The sequence below is a fragment of the Silurus aristotelis genome (assembly GCF_946808225.1).
Source record: "Silurus aristotelis genome assembly, chromosome: 7".
Classification (NCBI taxonomy): domain Eukaryota; kingdom Metazoa; phylum Chordata; class Actinopteri; order Siluriformes; family Siluridae; genus Silurus; species Silurus aristotelis.
In genome coordinates, this window is record NC_139580.1 from 28,458,997 (window position 1) to 28,479,541 (window position 20,545).

Below are 20,545 nucleotides of genomic sequence, written 5' to 3' on the forward strand. Positions count from 1 at the left end.
TTCATGGAGCTGGCTTTATGCACCGGAGAGCATTGTCATGCTGGAACAGGTTTCAAATGAAAGGACATTTTTACACTACTGCATATCCAAAGACTTTCGATACAAGGCTGCGCCTACAAGTTTTTCCAAAAGAGGACATATGGATGGATAAGTCAGGTGTCCTAATACTTTTGGACATAGTGTATTTCTTTTTAAAAACCAGACTTTTATTTTGAAAAACAACAGTGCCGTTCAGAGCGCTTCCTCCTTTTATTGGTGTTGGTCACGTGATGTTGGGAAGGAGCAGTGAACCGTGTAATGTGGAATATTATTTGGGTTTAGGAGGTCACGTGGTTTTTGGTCGCATCCCAGAAGCAGTGTGGTTGTAATGATTTAACTTTTTCCCCAAAACACACACACACACAGAAGGACATGAGGTCTCTGAGCTTCGTGCAGCGCGTGTGTTTGGACTTCACCGGCTCCCTCTTTCCCCACGCCATCTGTCTCGGAGACGCTGATAACGACTCCGTAAGTTCGCTCTCCTCCTCGTTTTAGGAGAAAATCCTAAACAACAACAACAAAAATGCCGCCGGGTGACGTCATTTGCAACTCTTTTCCACGGCCAGAGAGGAAGCACTGCTGATGGGCGTGTCTTAGTGATGCGTTAGGTCACGTGAGCAAGGATTTTCTATAAAGGTTTATAGTGGAACAGATCTGAACAAAATCTAATACATTTGGATAAAATATTTTTCATAGAATAAAATGTACGCAAATGTTTATTTATGTATAGTAACAGTTAGACACAAACAAACATAATCACATTTATTACTGTCAATATATAAAATAACTGTTCCAAACAAACAATCGAGACATTCAGGGGTATTATAACAAACACTAGTGATTAGTGATTGGTTATTGGGAATAGAATTGATTTGTGATTGGTCATTTGGAACAATAGTGATTAGTGATTGGGAACAAAGTGTTTATTAAATGATTATTGAGAGCGAAACGATCGATCTTTAGGAACAATGGTGATTGGTTATTTTGAAGAACGGTGACTGCTAATTGGTTGTTGGGAACAATTGTGATTTTTGATTGGTCATTGACAACAAGGGTGATAAGTAATTGGTGATTGGGAAAATGGTTATTTGTGATTGGTGATTTGGAACAATGGAGATTATTGATTGGTAGGGGAGTAATGGTACACGTGCTTGTACTGAAATGTTCAGTACAGGGTTTTCGGTTAATTTCACGTGTGTACCGAATGCAATCCTGTTTACGTGCAGAATATAGATCAAATCTGAGTTCCCTCAGGAACGTATTAAGTGGCGGACTGCAAGTTTGTTTGGTCTCCGCCTTGCACTTTGCATTTTTTTAAAATTATTATCAAACTTGAAAACATACACAACAATGCCAGGGGTATAAAAAAGAAACTAGAGTTAGAGCAGTGTCACCGTGGCGACTCGCTCCGTACCGGAAATAAGACTTTATTTTTACGCATGCATGAAAACGCTAAAGAATCTTCCCATCCATTAGTCGTTAACCAGGACGTGGCAAGCGGTTATGGATTCTTTAGCGTTTTGTGTCCATCTTCAAGAATTTCTCTTAAAAGGAGAAAATCCTGACAATTCCGCATATCGAGGGAGTGAATGAATGAAGGATGGACAGTTAAGTAGATCATATCTTTAGAAAATTAAATATTAAATGTAAAACACACACACACACACTTACATACACATCTGTATGACCCAAATGGGGTCTAAGAAATGTAAACTATTAAATTTTTCCATTCATATCATGATATTAAATAAATTAAATTTGTGCCAATTTAATGATTACTCAATTTAATCATTATAATAAAAAAAGTGCGTTGTCTTCAGTGATGCCGCAAATGTAGTGATTGGTTATTGGTAACAAAATGTATTATTGATTGGTTATTGAAACCAATAGTGATCAGTGATTGGTTGTTAGGAACAATAGTGATTAGTGACTCATCAGTGGTGATTGGTGAATAGGATCAGTGGTTATACGTGACTAGGAACAATGGTGATTTGTGATTGGGGGAACAATAGTGATAAGTGATTGGACACTGGGATTAAATAGTGATTAGGGATTGGTCATTGAGAACATCGTTGGTGACTGGTTGGGAACAACAGTGATTATTAATAACAATCATTATGATAATCACATTAATGTTGTATGGATTAGAGACAGTGGCATTGAGTAAAAGACAGGAGGTGGAGCTGGAGGTAGCAGAGCTGAAGATGTTGAGGTTTTCGTTGGGAGTGACGACGATGGACAGGATTAGAAATGAGTTTATTAGAGGGACAGCGCATGTAAGACGTTTTGGAGACAAGGTGAGGGAGGAGAGATTCAGATGGTTTGGACATGGGGTATATCTGTAGAAGAATGCTGAGGATGGAGCCACCAGGAAGGTGGAAAAGAGGAAGACCAAGGAGGAGGTTTATGGATGTGGTGAGGGAAGACATGCAGGTAGTTGGTGTGAAAGAGGCAGATGTAGAGGACGGGGGTGTGGAGACGGATGATCCGCTGTGGCGCTCCTTAATGGGAGAAGCCAAAAGAAGAAAAAGAAAATAATCACATTACAAAAAGTGGTTTTAAATGTTCCAAAAAATTACCAAACAATCAACATGTCATGGTGTCTGACTACCTGCTGTCTTTACATGTGCACATCTGCTGTGTCCGACATCCTGACCTACTTTAGATCCATCGAGAAACAGATTCGCTTGTTAATTCGATCTCACCGACTTTACAGTCCACTGATTCATCACTCATTACAGAAGTAGAAAAAATTGTCAACAATGACATAAATCTGAATTCGAAAGAATATGAAACGAATTTGTTGTAAATAAAATCCCTTACGTTTTGCTCTGTAGCTGAACGAGCTTGTGGTGGGCGACACGAGCGGGAAGTTATACATCTATAAGAATGACGATTCCAAGCCCTGGCTCACTAGAACATGTGTAGGAATGGTAAGTGTCATTACCCACTGGTCCATTTACTCTCACTTTTATTCTGAATACCTTTCAGTCTGAAAGATTTTCAAATATCGTAGCAGAACGTTCACCGCTGCCTTCTGTTGCTAGCTAACCTGCGTGGGAGTTGGAGACCTCTGTAATAAAGGCAAGGTAAGGAAACGTGTAAGAATAAGTCTCTATGTTGGCACGAATGAATTCCGGGCGTCTTTACGCACGACTGTGTTTTGTTTGTCAGAACTTAGTGGTGGCTGCAGGTGCAGAAGGCTGGTTCCACGTGTTCGACATCACCTCCACCGCAGCCAAAGCCGAATCCTCAGGTCAGCACGAGTGGATGTCCGGGGATGAGCAGAAGCCGTGTTTCACCCAGCACATCCCTGCTAATGCTAAAGTCATGCTAATCAGTGACATCGGTGAGTAAGCGTTAGAAGTCAGAAGGCACTTAAGTAAATTGATGATTTGCTGTCTGTTTAAACCAAAGTAGATTTTTTCCATTGAATCGCATTGTGTTGAATCGAATCGAAATCGTATCGGTAGCGGCTTCATATGTACCTTTTAATGTATCGTATCGTTGGCTATGTATCGAAATGCGAATCGCATCGGCTTTAGCGATGGAGATCCACATCCCTACAGGTCACACACAGCTGAAAGGAGTTCCAGTCGCTCTCTACAGTTCCATATCACTCCGCTAAGTCACCGAAGAGAAAACTTGTCTGAGCGTCTTTCACAGGCCAATCAATCTGATTTATTATTTATTACTGCAGAAGATACAACAGATAACAAAAGATCTCTCTTTCTCTCTCTCTCTCTCTCTCTCTCTCTCTCTCTCTCTCTCTCTCTCTCTCTCTCTCTCTCTCTCTCTCTCTCTCTCTCTCTCTTTCTCTCTCTCTTTCACTCTCAGTCTGTATCCAATAAATACACATCAATAACTTGAGTCTCTGTTCCTACTACAACGTATGTCCAAAAGTTTGTGGACACCCGATCATAAAATTAGCTATGTGCTTCTTTTTGAACATTTCCAATCCACATTCAGTCCCTATTTGCTATTATAAGAACCTCCACTCTTCTAGGAAGATGTTACACTATATTTTTGTGGAGATATATTCATTTGTTTTTTATTTTATTTATGTCTATATTTATTTATAGAAATATATACAGTGAGGAAAATAAGTATTTGAACACCCTGCTATTTTGCAAGTTCTCCCACTTAGAAATCATGGAGGGGTCTGAAATTGTCATCGTAGGTGCATGTCCACTGTGAGAGACATAATCTAAAAAAAAAAATCCAGAAATCACAATGTATGATTTTTTACTCTATTTATTTGTATGATACAGCTGCAAATAAGTATTTGAACACCTGAGAAAGTCAATGTTAATATTTGGTACAGTAGCCTTTGTTTGCAATTACAGAGGTCAAACGTTTCCTGTAGTTTTTCACCAGGTTTGCACACACTGCAGGAGGGATTTTGGCCCACTCCTCCACACAGATCTTCTCTAGATCAGTCAGGTTTCTGGCCTGTCGCTGAGAAACACGGAGTTTGAGCTCCCTCCAAAGATTCTCTATTGGGTTTAGGTCTGGAGACTGGCTAGGCCACGCCAGAACCTTGATATGCTTCTTACAGAGCCACTCCTTGGTTATCCTGGCTGTGTGCTTCGGGTCATTGTCATGTTGGAAGACCCAGCCTCGACCCATCTTCAATGCTCTAACTGAGGGAAGGAGAATGTTCCCCAAAATCTCGCAATACATGGCCCTGGTCATCCTCTCTTTAATACAGTGCAGTTGCCCTGTCATATGTGCGGAAAAACACCCCCAAAGCATGATACTACCACCCCCATGCTTCACAGTAGGGATGGTGTTCTTGGGATGGTACTCATCATTCTTCTTCCTCCAAACACGTTTAGTGGAATTATGACCCAAAAGTTCTATTTTGGTCTCATCTGACCACATGACTTTCTCCCATGACTCCTCTGGATCATCCAAATGGTCATTGGCAAACTTAAGACGTGCCTGGACATGTGCTGGTTTAAGCAGGGGAACCTTCTGTGCCATGTATGATTTCAAACCATGACGTCTTAGTGTATTACCAACAGTAACCTTGGAAACGATGGTCCCAGCTCTTTTCAGGTCATTGACCAGCTCCTCCCGTGTAGTTCTGGGCTGATTTCTCACCATCCTTAGTATCATTGAGACCCCACAAGGTAAGATCTTGCATTGAGCCCCAGTCTGCAAAATAGCAGGGTGTTCAAATACTTATTCTCCTCACTGTATATATTTCTATAAATAAATATACACACACACATATATTAGGATGTTCATAAGGGGACAGCGCATGGTCCTGAAGTGTATGTTTTCCTAGAACATTCTCTTTATTCTCTTGATTGTTTACTTGCTCGATTTTATCAACGGTGGCAAATGCTTTATTTTAGATCAAAAACGTGCTGTAATGAAACAGAGATGTGTAGATTTTTTTTTACAGAAGCTGTAAATGCATCTAAATATTTCTAAATGGGGCAAATGTTGTCTAGTTATGTTCTAGTTATATTGAAATGCGTGTATGTTTCTGTGTGTGTGTGTGTGTTAGATGGTGATGGCCGCAGTGAGCTTGTCGTAGGCTACACCGACCGCGTGGTGCGAGCTTTCCGATGGGAGGAGCCGCCTGACGCCACGGATCTGTCAGCTGGTCACCTGATTCTGTTAAAGAAATGGCTCCTGGAGGGGCAGGTACACACACACACACACACACACACACACACACACACACACACACACACACACTCACACACACACTCACACAGTGGAGTTTAGACTTGAGTTTCATGAATTATTAAACATTCTTATACTCATCTTTTTCCTCCTATTTGCTGTTGTTTGCAGCAGTGTCCAGAGCCTATAGTGTACACACAGACACAAGTACTCACTTTAAATCAGCTCAAATAAAACGTCTAAAATTCCCGCTCCTGAACGGCAGTGATGTACGAGAACTGGACGTGGATGATGAATGTAGTTCAGTGTTCCATTCTCCTCATAAGAAGAGAGTATTTATTTATTTATTTATTTTAAGGTGGACAGTTTATCAGTAAACTCGGCCCCAGACGGCAGGCCTGAGCTCATGGTCTCACAGCCAGGCTGCGGTTATGCCGTCCTGCTCTGCTCCTGGACACAAGATGGCGCTGCAGTGCCTGGAGAGAGCCACGTGAACGCTTCAGCAGGGTGAGCCGTCCTGAATCTGACTGATTTGAGTGAAGGGCTTTCTATAGGCCCAGGGTCGATGCTAGGTATAGGCAGAACATGCAATTGGATACGGGGCCTCCATAACCATAACAAACCTATACACTAGTGGATGGGCCGTGTAAGACATAGCGCTTTGTTTATTGGATATAAAATAACAATCGGCTGAAGTCAAACAAGTTAATATCAGCATTTAAACGTGACTCTACTCACTCTGCATGAAGACACTGTGTACAGTGATGAATAAAATCCAAGTTTTCCGCATACTGACCCGATGGCGCCGAAACGAATGCATCCCTCCTGTGTTGCTAAATGAAAATGAATCAAAATCTAAACATGCACGCAAAGAAAACACTGCTCGTGATTTAGCTACGAAGCCTTATAGTGTGCTGATTCACCTCAGCACCGTTTGAAGATCATTACTTGCAGCCGGTTTATTCAAAACAGTGCGCCAGATGACCTTTATTTTTTTTTTTGTGTGTTGGACTTAAAAAGGTACAAATTTGTTTTAAGTTGTTTTTTATTTTTCTGAATATTGAAGAGAAGGAGGTCATAGTATACATTTTGCCTTCAGATATCTAGAACCAGCCGATATTATGTATAAACAAATAATTCCCCAAGTTTTAGATCAGAGGATGTTATATGTCACTGTTACCCACAGTTCATTGCTCTTACATGGAATACAATGACGAATTCTAATGATCTGACACTTTGGAGAGCTTCCATGCTTCCCATTCAGCATTTATAACATGAGCAATAATTTGTCAAATAAATTAATAAAATAAAACGCATCCGAGGTAATAATGTTTCCACAACCTGAAGCTCAAAACTATTTGGACAGTCTTGGGACACCTGACTTTTCCAGCCATATGCTGTTCTTCCACAAACTATTAACACACAATTGTACAGGATGTCTTCAGATGCACTAGCATTTAATCTTCTCCTAAACTTAAACTAGGAGACCCAAACCTGTTCATAAAAAAGATGTACTGCTATATTGCATTATCCCTCAACACTATTGGGATGAATGTGAACGCTGACTGCACACCAGGCCTCCTCACCTCCTCACCTACATCAGTACCAGACTTTACTAACACCCTGAGACTGAATAAACCTACACAAATCTCCACAATAATATAGTGGAACATCTTCCTAGAAGAGTGAAGGTTCTTTTAAAAGTAAATAGGGACTGAATGTGGAATGCAATGCTCAAAAAAAGAAGCACATAACAAATTTTATGCTTGGTGTCCACAAACTTTTGGACATACATTGCAGTAGGAACAGAGGCTCAAGTTATTGATGTGCAGATCCTGGATACAGATTGAGAGTGAGAGAGAGATAGAGAGAGGAAAAACTATAAATATGTGATTGCAGTATTAAGACAGAAAAGCCTGTAAAGCAAGAATCAATATTTATTGATTTGTTTGTTTGTATGTCGTATCTTCTGCAGTAATAAATAATGAATTTGATTGATTGGCCTGTGAAAGACGCTCAGACACTTGGCGGAGTGATATGGAACTGTAAAGAGCGACTGGAACTCCTTTTAGCTGTGTGTGACCTGTAGGGATGTGGATCTCCATCGCTAAAGCCGATGCGATTCGCATTTCGATGCATAGCCAATGATGCATTAAAGTAAAATGATACATATGAAGCCGCTACCGATACGATTTCGATTCGATTCAACACAATGCGATTCAATGGAAAGAAATATGACGTACGCAATTCAATATGGTACAGATAGTTCACTTTTATTACTTTGGTTCAAACAAACAGCAAATCATCAATTTACTTAAGTGCCTTCTGACTTCTAAAGCATGGCCCTTTCACAAACACGCTTTTGTAGTGCAAAAGAAAAAAAGATTAAATAAAACCAGACGTTCTTTTCCTGCCCTGGCTTCAGGAAGTTACAGCTCTACCTCTGCCATGTTAATCTGTATTCTATGTGACTCTCAGGACACGCCTCGGTCTCTGTAGTGTTGACACGTCATATTCTCGAACGTGCTCAAAAAAGTTTAGCGATGAAAAATCGATCTACGTATCAAATATTGGTCGTAAATTATTTGTCACTTTATACATAATAAAAGTATCTACAAATAGTTATGTATAAATTAATCTTTTTTTCTTTTTTTTTTGTTAAAATATGTTTAAAACGAGGCTTCGCGATACAAATGGCAACTTTTTAAAATCGATGCATCACATTGTTAACATGTGAGTGAACTGTACTGTGCCTGCGGATCAGAGAAGGTCATGAGTTCAGTCTGAGGTGAAAAGGATAATCAGATGTAGGACTGCAATGAACTCATGTCACTGAGACCTGATGAGGAGAAAAGAGATGATGATGATGATGATGATGATGATGATGATGAGGGTGTGTGATATTTTTGTTACCTTTGTTTCAGAGGCGGGCCTTCCAGAGACATCGTTCTTCATCTGACCACCGGACGCATTCATAACAAGAACGTGTCGACCCATCTGATAGGAAGCATCAGGAGGGGTACTGCATGTACCTACACACACACACACACACACACACACACACACACACACACACACACACAAACACACACGATAGGCAGCATTAGGAGGGGTTCTGCATGTACCTACACACACACACACACACACACACACACACGATAGGCAGCATCAGTATGTACCTACACACACACACACACACACACACACACACACACACAACAGGCAACATCAGGAGGGGTACTGCATGTACCTACACACACACTCACACACACACACAAAAACACACACACTAGTTAGCATCAGTAGGGGTACGGCACACAAACAAACACACACACATATATACACACACACACACAAAAACACACACACTAGTTAGCATCAGTAGGGGTACGGCACACAAACAAACACACACACACACACATATATACACACGCACACACACACACACACACAATAGGCAGCATCAGTAGGGGTACGGCATGTACCTACACACACACACAAAAACGATAGGAAGCATCAGTATGTACATACACACACACACACACACACACACACACACACACACACACACACACACACACACACACACACTCACACACAGAAGCATCAGTTGGATGGTAAATGTAAACCGATTTAATGTATTGTGCTGCTGCCACCTAATTGGTCGATTGGATAACTGCAAGAATATTCAGGTTTTCCTAATAAAGTGCACCAATAAAAATGTGTCCAAGTGTTTTGCGTAATATAAAAATTTATTAAACATCCTTTTTTTTTTTTTTTTTGTAGGTTCGAAGGAAGACGACTCTAAAGGAGGCTTATTTGCTCTCTGTACTTTAGATGGTAAGCAGCATAAGCTATGGTCCTACATCCATATTTAACTTCATCTCATCAGCTGCTGAATCTAGTCTTGAAAATGACGACACGTGAAAATGTTTTACACCCAGACATAACATGGGATATTATTAAAATGTTTCCTGACAGTTGAGTGGTAACTCAGACCATCCCAGCCAAAAAAATCACTGTATTTGATGAACCTGAAAATGATAAAACTACATACTAAGAGTTCGATTTGGGGCTGAAGATGTCTTCATGCTGAAACTCCCGATTCTGTCATCAAGTGACAGCTGTAATATGTTTTTCTGAGTCAGAACACTGATAGCGTTTTTTTTATTGGCGCAGGTACGCTGAAGCTCATGGACAGCTCTGAGCAGCTCCTGTGGTCGGTGCAGGTGGATCATCAGCTGTTCGCACTACAGAAACTGGACATCACGGTCAGTAGGTCAGGGTTAAAAAAATAAACAGGGCAGTGTAACTATAACCTGTGGGGTTGTTTTGTTTAGACCAGGGTCAGTCTGAATATACAATGCCTGAAGTCTGAATTGTGATTAGCTGAAAGAAGTTCAGGTGTGAATAGTGGATCGTGATTGGCTGAAACTTTGGGTGTAATTAGTGGATTGTGATTGGCTGGAAGAAGTTCAAGTGCGAATAGTGGATAGCGATTGGCTGGAAGAAGTTCATGGTAACTATTGGATTGTGATTAGATGTAAGAAGTTCAGGTGTGAATAGTGGATTGTGATTGGCTACAACTTCAGGTGTGAATAGTGGATTGTGATTGGTTACAACTTTAGGTGTGAATAGTGGATTGTGATTGGTTACAACTTTAGGTGTGAATAGTGGATCGTGATTGGCTGGAACTTCGGGTGAATAGTGGATTGTGATTGGCTGGAACTTTCGGGTGTGATAAGTGGATTGTGATTGGCTGGAAGAAGTTCAGGTGTGAATAGTGGATTGGGATTGCCTGGAAATTCAGGTGTGAATAGTGGATTGTGATTGGTTGGAAGTTCAGGTGTGAATAGTGGATTGGGAGTGGCTGAAAGTAGTTCAGATGTGATAGTGGATTTCACTTGGCTGGGTTAGGGTTAGGGTTAGGGTTAGGGTTTAGGGTTGTGATTGGCTAGAAGTTTAGGTGTGAGTTCAGGGCATTGAACAGACAAGTATATCTAACTAAATGTGCTGCTTATAAACACCTGTAACCATAGTAACATCCTGTTCTAGTTTCATCTAGTGAGACAGCTATTGTAGACATTTCCTAATTAACCTTACTGAGCTCAATGGAGGAGTTTTGCATGTGGTGAAACTTATATGGTGACTACACAAGATGAATTTGAAGAAATGAAAACATAATGAAAAAGAATAAGAATTTAAACAGCTTTGTTATTAGTATTTTTTATCTCTGGGAGAAATGTTGGACTTCTAAACAGAAGGCTGTGAGTTCATTTCCCACCACCACTAAGCTGCCAATGCTGGGTCCTCATGCCATAAATGCATTTACATGCCATAAATGCAAATAGATGTTGTTCTTCACCTCCACATCATGCAACGTCCTGTAACACCTCACACCTCCACCAGGATCATCATCACTGTAATTCTTCTTAGATGTGGATGTGTATTTAGGGCGATGGAAGAGAGGAGGTGGTGGCGTGTGCCTGGGACGGACAGACGTACATCATCGACCATAATCGCACAGTGGTCCGATTCCAATTCGATGAGAACGTGAACGCTTTCTGCGCCGGTATGGAGGTGTTTTTCTATGTGTGTGTGTGTGTGTACGTGTGTGTGTGTGTGTGTGTGTTTGTGTACGTGTGTTTGGAGTGGAGCATGAAGCATGGGTCACCACTAGTTGTCAGTGTTGGAGCTTCAGAAAAATCACAATACCATTTTTTCTTCTCTCATTGTGCCTGCTCTGCTGGTCAAGGATAAATTGCTGAGAGATTACAAAATGTATATATTTTTTTATAAAACACATCATATAAAAGATACTGAAGGGGAAGAGAGAAAACATGCATATAAAGCAAGTATATGCTTTTCAAATACATTTATTAGATATTCTATAAGGATATTAGTTTAATTCCCATTGGTATTAATTACTCTCAATGTGCAATGTATGTTCAAAAGTTTGTACCACTTTTTTAACATCTCATTCCACATTTAGTGGCCATTTACTATTCTGATAAACTCCACTCTTCTGGGAAAGATGTTCTACTAGATTTTTGTGGAGGTTAGAGTAGATTCATTCTGCTACATGGGTGTTTGTAAAGTACTGATGGCAGTGAGAAGGTGAGGAAGCCTGGGGTGCAGTCAGCGTTCACATTCATGATGTTCAATAGGGTTGGAGCTTTGTAGCAGGAGATCTTCCATATCCTCCAACTTATTTAAAGCAGATCTTTATTTAGCTGGCATTGTGCATTTCTGCCAAAACCCGACCGTCGAACATTATCAGCATTAACTTCTTCAGCAATTCGAGTTGATTTGTTGGATCAGACCCCACGGGCCAGCCTTCGCTCCCCATGTGCATCAATGTGCTTTGGATCCCCATGACCTTGTCACCAGTTCACCACTGTTCCTTTCTTGGACCACTTTTGATAGATGAAAAATGGTTGTCTTTAATAGCTCTTCAGCACCAGCACCATCATGCCAACCTGCATGTCTGGACTATCATTTTGCCATTTCTGACTGTTTTGAAGCCCAGGGAGGTAGAATTTAAGGTAACGTTTTCCAAAACTGGTAAGCTAGGATCTGATTGTGACGCCATCTACGTTGGCTGACTGTCAGGGAAAGAAGGCAACTGGCCACCCCATTTGGAGACAGTCTGGGGTGATGGGATCAAGGTTCGAAACATCGGATGATGTATATCCTAGTGATTTTAGAGTCCAGAATTCCCTCAATTTTTGTCAACACAGTATGGTTATGACAGTATCCATCAGAGCGGTTTTCAGGGAGCGAATTTCTCGCTCTCAGCTACCTCCATAGTGTGGCCATCCATTAACTCCACAGTTCTTTGTAGGGCTAGTTGATGTGGCTGGCCATAGTGTGGTGAATTTGGGGGGTTGAAATGGAATTCAGTCTAGTAAATAGCCAGTTGTCTCTGCAGGCCTTGGACCAGAGCCTTCCTCTGAAGTTTGTGCGTTTGAGGGCCATAAGGGGGAAATCAGACTATGGAGGATGTCAATGTATACTGCTCTGATGGTGAGGCATTTGAATATTATTCCACATTTTTTCTTGTTGCATCGACCCATTCTGGCGTTGCAGGGAATGAAGCAGTCCACACCAAAAGTGCAAAGTTCTCAGGACCTGTGTAGAAAAGTAACAAATTACAACTTTGTATGATAAGTTTAGAGACGGGTACCTTAGGTCGAGTATGATAGGGTGGTCAGGCTCAAGAAAGGGGCCGTCATGTAAACATCCATATTGGTTATCGGTTCGGCCTTGCGATATTCACATCTCTGCACTGTTTGATATGGTGTTGTGGTAAAGTGTAAAGAGCTGCAAGTAGTGCCAAACGAAAGGGCTTGCCACTCGTACACATCCGGTTGCTCCTGTGGGCGCCTCTCCAGAGTAAACACATGAGTGATTTGTCTTCTGGGAGCAATCTAATTGGTGGAACATCCCCTCAATGTGGTTGCCACTAAATGTTCCCTAAATCTGAGTAACACGGAAAGAAGGGATACTGGTCGCGCGAAGCAAAAGCTCATTTAGATTTTAGCAATGGAAGACTTTTAGATTTTTCCCATTGTGCTCCACCATGTGGTGTGAAACATACCAGGAATAGGGAGAGCCGGTCTCAGCATTCTGAGGTAATTTGCTAAAATAGCCTGCTTGTTCCAGTTTGGAAATCTCAGCAGTATAAACCACTGCTAGCTGTGGGTTTGGGGCCAGTTTTCTTTCATTGGTTCTTAACTGCAATAAGACTGCCTCTTTCCATGCTCGAAGCTCTGGCATGTTCTTGACACCATTCATTACAATCCTTATTGTCTTCCTTTCCAAGATTTCACTGCCTCCTGATCCCGGTTAGATTGGATGCAATCTTTTCATTGCACCAGGGCAGCATGTCCATCTGATTTGATTCTGGCAATGAGAATATATAGACAGAAATAAGACAGTACATAGACAGTGATGTTCAGTCCTTTCAGTCCTTTTGTAGGGCTAGTTGATGTGGCTGGTTATATTGTTGGTCTGGAGCATCCACCATCCTTGTGTAGGGCTGTTGTGAATGGCAATATTAGATAAGTAGAGCCTCCACTAGTTTCAGGTCCGTGAGGAACTATACTATACCTGACGGGGTGGCAGTAGACATGCACTGACTTCCAACCTGTTGCTGTACCATCTGCAGATGTAGCTGCCTCATTTGTCATGTGAGCTGGGCCGTTTGTGGTCTGGAATGTGTCTCTGTCCTGCTGTATCCTCTGAGGCGATTTGTGGAGATCCTGGTTCTCCCTCTTTATGATATCTGATACAGATTCACATTCTTTGTCGGACCACTGCAGCCGACTGTCTACCTTATAACTTGGTAGTGGAGTGAAGCCGGTTGCCCCTTCCTCTGCTTCCAAGCCTTCGGTTGGTCTGGTTGAAAGAACAGGTGGTGACATAGGTTGCTGGACAGACCTAGGGAGAGTGAAACCAGTGAGTCATACTCCTCCTAACGTGCGGGGAGGGTCGTCTTCCTCCTGATTTGCACACTTGGCTCATCTTTTGCCTGATGTGGCATCTTCTATTCCTCTGGTAAGTCTGAATATCCAGCTTGAAGGACCATAAAAAAATGGTTTGGCGTTAGTAGATGTTCACCATATGGAATAGTTTGCTGACTCAGGATGCTAACCCACCAGGGGCTGTCCGCATGCGACAGAATGAAGACGCACTTACTTTCAGGGAATAACCCATTTATTGTTACCACTAGATTACAAATTCTTATGCAGAAGAATTATTAGGTGGTACAGCTGGTTGTATCTGAATAAGGTTGTGGTTCTCTATAAAATGAAAATAGTGACACATTCAGAAGCATACATAATAATTCTCATAATCTATAACAATTAAAAATATTGAAAATAAAGCAGCATAACAACCAAGGTTAATAATTGAACCTGACTATTAGGAAAAACGAGTATAAAGCAGGCTGTAAACTCTTATATTCTTTGCAACTCGCATTTGTAATCTGACACCTTGCACGCGCTGTGCTCTGTGGACAAGCTATGGATATAAAACAAACAAAAGGCTACCGGCACACTTATGGAAAATAAACGTGTGTGTGTGTGTGTGTGTGTGTGTGTGTGTATGTATGTATGTGTATATATATATATATATATATATATATATATATATATATATATATATATATATATATAGATATAGATATAGATATAGTTTCTGTGAGGGTGGGGTAGATCACATGGTGACAGGTACTGGACGCTGATTGGCTCACGCCAGGTGCGTATGTTCCACAATGTCAAAGTGCAAATGTTTCAATCGAGAGCTAAAGGTGATAGCAACCCGGTTGCATTATTTTTTACAAAATATACTGACCAGTACAGACCAGGAACACCACACACAGTCGCCAGGGCTGCTCATCAGGGATAAATACACATTGCTCACCTTGACAATGTCGGTTGTGAAAAGCGCTATAGAAATAAATTTGACTTGGCTTGACTTGAGTTTTGGAGATGCTCTGACCCAGTCGTCTGCCATCACAATTTGTCCCTTGTCAAACTCAAATCCATACGCTTGCCCATTTTTCCTGCTTCTGACACATCAACTTTGACGAAAAAATATTCACTTGCAGCAAAATCAAAGCATTTTTACTTGTGCTCTTGAATGTTTGGGACAAATGTATGTGTATTATGTCTTATCAGACTCTAATCCACATCCTGGATTCTACACCAATCCTTCTGCTGCTTGTTTACCGCTTTCCAAATGCTTGTGTACTGTTGCAGGGCTGTACGCGTGCAAACAGGGCAGGAACATTCCATGTCTGGTGTACGTGAGTTTCAGTCACAAGATCTATGTGTACTGGAGGGTCAAACTGGAGTGCATGGAACCCACCAGCCTCAAGAGAGTGCTGGAGGACAGGCCAGGATACACACATCTGCTGAGCAAACTGGGAGTGGGTGAGGAAACGTGTGTGTGTATGTGTGCAAATGGTCAAACCACATGGCCCATGTTAATTTCTGTGAATAATTATCTCCCTGGTGAGCTATAAACTAGGCTGTTTACCCTGTCAGGAAGTCAGGGTCATGTTTTCAGGGCAACGCTGTTAATGATGGAAAGTTTTCCTTAAGTATTCTCGTTATCTGAATCTAATCATGTATTACATGCGAGTGTTTGTTACATTTTCCAATAATAATGCTGCATCCAAAGACATCCTTTTTTGTGTGAACAATTTGGGAAATAAGCACATATGGGTGGAAAAGCCCAATATATTTTTGGCCTTATAATGTCACTAAAAGGATCGATAGAAACAATATCTGGTAAAAGTTTATTCACCAAACCATGCGTGCGATTGAATAATTTGGGTTTTTTGCTTCGACAGAACCGAGTGACGCGGAAGCCGTTCGGAAGCTGATCAGAGACGTATTGTACAGAGACTCGTAATGAAGCGAATGTTATTTGTAAGTGTGAAATCAAACTATGAATAAATGGCTTCAAAATCCTGGACGAAGGATGGATGAAGTAAATGTAAATCAGTCGTTCCTTTTTATTTACGAGTGGAAAAAACTTAACTGGTGGAACACACAGCAAACCACCAATCAGGGTCGAGCGCACGCTCTGTTTTGAACTTGTTTCGATCGGCGCTTCGTGGCATTTACTGATCACCAACCTACAGTTCAGCATCAGTTCAACAGCAAACATTTAAAGAGGAATAAATGATGGAAGAAACTCCAGACTCGAACTTAACCTTATTTACACAATTCTTTTGAATGATTGAAAATAAGGTTTTAGGCTCATGATCACTTGAATAGATACCAATCAGTGTTTGACTCCTTAATATCATTCTATTAATAGATCAGTGGAAGTTTAAAGTCATATTTTACCGAGTGGATCTCTACTTTAACTACATGGTTTGTGTACTTTATCCTCCACTGGCTCTGATGCGACGTGTGTTTTTTTTTTTTTATTAAAGTTTGAAGGCTTTACGCTATAACGGATATTTTCCATGAGAGAAGAATAAAAAGGGGCTGAAAGTCATTTGTCCATATACGTATATATACGTATATGTGTGTGTATATATATATATATATATATATATATATATATATATATATATATATATATATATATATATATATATATATATATGCGAGTGCGTCTGGAGCAGCAACTGTAACACAACATTCCTGTATGACCGGCCTTTTTGTGTGACCTTCAAGGGTCAAGTGGATTAAATACTCCTTCTGGTTATCGTATTTTTTATATATATATATATATATATATATATATATATATATATATATATATATATATATATATATATATATATATATATATATTTACAAACTGCCAATGTAATGTAACCTTAAATTATTTTTCTCATTGCTTCGTTCCCACCGGCTCAGGTTGGCTCAGCGCGTGCCTCCGATTCCTACGAACTGAACTTTGTGCCCTGTGTTTTTCCCCAAACCAGGCAGTAAGAACCAGCACAGCACGGTCTGTGTTTTATATAGTACAGTTCAGCATTTAAGCCTGGGAAACGTCCAGCCAGAAACATCTTAAAGATCTTTGACCATGTTTGGAGGTCCAAAATGGTGATGAAGATGATGGTGGTGATGTACGAGGTGGATTAAAAAATTTCGAGACTAGCTCTGTTTACACTAAACTACTTTCAGTGCACAGCAATACAGCGCTCCCAGTGTTCCTGGAAGTCTTTTTTTCAAGGTGTGTCAGGCACCTTTTAAAATTCAATACCTTGGGTGGTTCCTTGAAATTCCGAAATGGACATTCGGTGCAACCCAGATGAGGATGGGTTTCCCCTCTTGAGTCTGGTTTCTCTCAAGGTTTCTTCCTTAAGCCGTCTCTGGGAGTTTTTCCTTGCCACAGTCGCCACCGGCTCGTTCATCAGGGACAAACTTACACTTATAAAGAACATGTTCATTTTTAATCAACACATTATCTGTGTAAAGCTGCTTTGAGACAATGTTCATTGTTAAAAGCGCAATACAAATAAAAATGAATTGAATTGATTTGCGCTGGATCTCCGCAATGGTGTTACAACGGCAACCTTTGAGCTGGATCTTTATCTTCGGGAAGAGGGTGAAACCAAATCTGTTGAGTAGGGTGGGTGCGGAAGTGAGATCATGTGGATTCTCTGTCGATCATCATGCACGAGATTGGTTTTGACACTTTCGGGGGTTGAGTTTGTTGAAGGTCTTTCTGATTTTTCTGATCTGTTCATCCGCTCTTGAAGCCTGTGCCACTCAAAACACCTCCAGTGACCCGTATGTGAAATGTGTGTCATGTCAAATGTCTGTTTCATGCAGAATATCACGTTTGCTCTTTGTTCTAACTTGCTGTTCATGATAAAATCGCAGACGTTGTAATGCACGTGGTCAGAATAGCACCAGTTACACCATTAGTGTTGAAACAACATTTTAAAACCACCTCATAAAAAGACTATCAGGTTTTACTCATTAAAAGAACAGGCATGAAGTCAATTTGGGTGTTCATATGTGACATCACAACAACTCAACAAACGAATCAGAGTGGTTTCCTCAAGGAACTCTGGTTTCATCTTCCAGTCCAACGATGTGTTGTAGGATAAATAAATTGTCAGTAGTGCATGTGTGTGTGTTTGTGTTTGTGAAATTCTTTTAACGGACCAGATGAGAACTTTATCTCCATGAAATATATTTCCCAGTTGAAGATGTTTGATGGTTGTTTAATTGGTGGATTGATTTCTCTAAAACTTCTACAATACAATGTTCTGTCAAGTTCAGGTTTGGTGTTCAAGCATGTGCTTATGCACCGTGATCTTTGAGTGTGTGCCACCTGAGACAGTGTTTCCACTCGTAACACTCCTCCATCACGCAGTGAGCCAGAAGGAGTAATCCAGGCTCTTCAGGATTGGAAACTATGGCAACTGACAGCAAGTTGAGCTTTACGGAGGCTGTTCAGCCTGTTACACTACTCTGTGTGTGTGTTATCTCAAACACACACTGGCCCTTTGCAATACATCATGTGTAAGTCTTGAGACCTGGGACGTATACGAGGTGGTATAAATAAGTGCTACCTGGTGCTATTCTGACCACGTGCGTTACCACGTCTGCAATTTAAATTATGGACAAAAAGTTAGAACAAAGAGCAAACATGCCACAGAGACATTTGATTTGACATAAGTTAGACATATGGTGATGCTGCAATGAGTCGTTCAGGGTATTTTGGGTGGCATGCACGCTAGAGCGGAAGAACATCGCTGGAAGTTAACATGAGATCAGAAAGACCTTCAGCGAGCTCAACCCCTGAAAAACCATTCAGCAACTAATGCTTGATAATCGTTGGAGAACGATCCACATGATCTCACTTCCGCACCCACCCTACTCTTCAGATTTGGCTTCTGCGGACTTCGCCCTCTATCCAAAGATGAAAATGAAGCTCAAATGCCGCTGTTTTGTTGCAGAGATCCAGTGCGAATTGCAGATGGTGTTTGACACGCTTTGAAAAAAGAAGTCTTCCAGTACACATTCCAGAAGTGGCGGGAACATTGTATTGATGTGCAAGGGGACTATTTAGAATTTGATATTGTGTTAAAGTGGATAAATAAAGTACTTTCTTGATACCTTGAAACTTGATAGTGCACACATTATTAAATATATGTCGTAAATGGCATTTCTGCAGGACCGTTAATCACCTCAGTGCACGGATATAGAATCCTTTACACAACTTCAGAATATCCTACAACATCCCTGACTCTTTTACGAACCAATAGCAAGCTTTATCAAAGGCTTTATGAGACCATTATCATCTGTCGGAAACTACAGGCTCACTGCATACAGTCTTGATGATACATTTCAAGGCCAAAACTGTTTATAAACCTTGACTCAAGATTTTTTTTTACAACACACCTCGTGTACATCTCATTATCTTTATTCAAATCTGAGGTCATTGTAATCATCATTGTAATCATTGGGAGCACACAAGTGACTGTATTTAGAAGCTTTACATCAGAGACAAGTATATAATCAGATGCAAGTATATAAAGCACACACTGCATTGTTCAGGTAATGAAGTACATATGATGGACCCCATTTTTGTATGAACTGCTTAAGCAAAACCAACAACAATAACAGGAAGTGGTGAAAGAGTTTATCTGGTACACACATCCTTTACTTAAGTAGAAGTACAGATACTCATGTTTAAAAATACTGTCAAAGTTGAAGTACTGACTATATATTTTTACTCAAGTTAAAGTAAAGAAGTTTGGGCTCTGAAAAGTAGCCATTATTACTACCTGTTTTAGTGTCACGCTGGTAACTGGACGGCACGTCATATTAATATTAGGGCTGTCGGTCGATCGGAATATTTAATCAGGATTAATGACATGATTGTCATGAGTTAACTCAACATTAATCTCAACTTAATCGGTCATAAGGTTTTAGAACATCAATTGCACAGGCACACTGCATGCAAGGCAAGGATATGTCAAGGAAGAAGAGGAGGCAGCCTTCATCTGATGTTGAAAGGGATTTTGAAAACTCTGGAGGATTTAAGGGATCTGGACTTGGAGTAACTGATCAATACCAGCAACAATAAAATAATCTTTATACCTTAGACTTTAAAAATAATTTTAATTACTTTTATGACCAATTCTGCCTAAATTTATATCCGTTGTATGTCCTATATTCAAATTAACAATCTCCACATAATTTAGCATCTGCTTGACAGCAAAAACACAAATAATATATTTTTTTATATAATTGTAAATAAATTCAGGCAACAAGGAGTTAAATGTGTGCCCCATGGTGGATTTCTTTTACTGCTTAAAATTTTTTTTAGTTGTAGTTTATTTAATTTTTCATATCTCGTCGTGAATAAACGTGTGTTG

The 20,545-nt window shown here is 40.5% G+C and overlaps 1 protein-coding gene across 3 annotated transcripts; it reads left to right on the forward strand.

Moving 5' to 3' along the window:
* The first annotated feature begins 223 nt into the window (after nt 1-223).
* itfg2 (integrin alpha FG-GAP repeat containing 2) lies at nt 224-16,190 on the forward strand. 3 transcript variants are annotated; one of them, XM_083546442.1, is made up of 12 exons: nt 224-507; nt 2,877-2,972; nt 3,087-3,128; nt 3,214-3,388; nt 5,558-5,697; nt 6,038-6,186; nt 8,604-8,698; nt 9,466-9,519; nt 9,859-9,950; nt 11,134-11,251; nt 15,444-15,617; nt 16,040-16,190. In XM_083546442.1, exons 1-12 carry the CDS (start codon nt 412-414, stop codon nt 16,099-16,101), a joined length of 1,293 nt encoding a protein of 430 aa, XP_083402568.1. In that variant the 5' UTR covers nt 224-411; the 3' UTR covers nt 16,102-16,190. The 3 variants fall into 3 exon arrangements, with proteins under 3 accessions (XP_083402568.1, XP_083402569.1, XP_083402567.1); XM_083546441.1 differs by having other exon boundaries at nt 248-507; nt 8,604-8,707; XM_083546443.1 differs by lacking the exons at nt 15,444-15,617; nt 16,040-16,190 and adding an exon at nt 11,332-13,635 and having other exon boundaries at nt 245-507; nt 8,604-8,707; nt 11,134-11,293.
* The last annotated feature ends 4,355 nt before the right edge of the window (nt 16,191-20,545 follow it).

What these genes read in the sequence shown, in the direction of transcription:
- itfg2 (XM_083546441.1), top strand. Translation starts at nt 412, where the DNA reads ATGAGGTCTCTGAGCTTCGTGCAGCGCGTGTGTTTGGACTTCACCGGC. An exon ending in ACCTCTGTAATAAAGGCAAG is followed by an intron (nt 3,129 to 3,213) that starts GTAAGGAAACGT and finishes TTTGTTTGTCAG; the next exon opens with AACTTAGTGGTGGCTGCAGG. An exon ending in TGCTCTCTGTACTTTAGATG is followed by an intron (nt 9,520 to 9,858) that starts GTAAGCAGCATA and finishes TTATTGGCGCAG; the next exon opens with GTACGCTGAAGCTCATGGAC.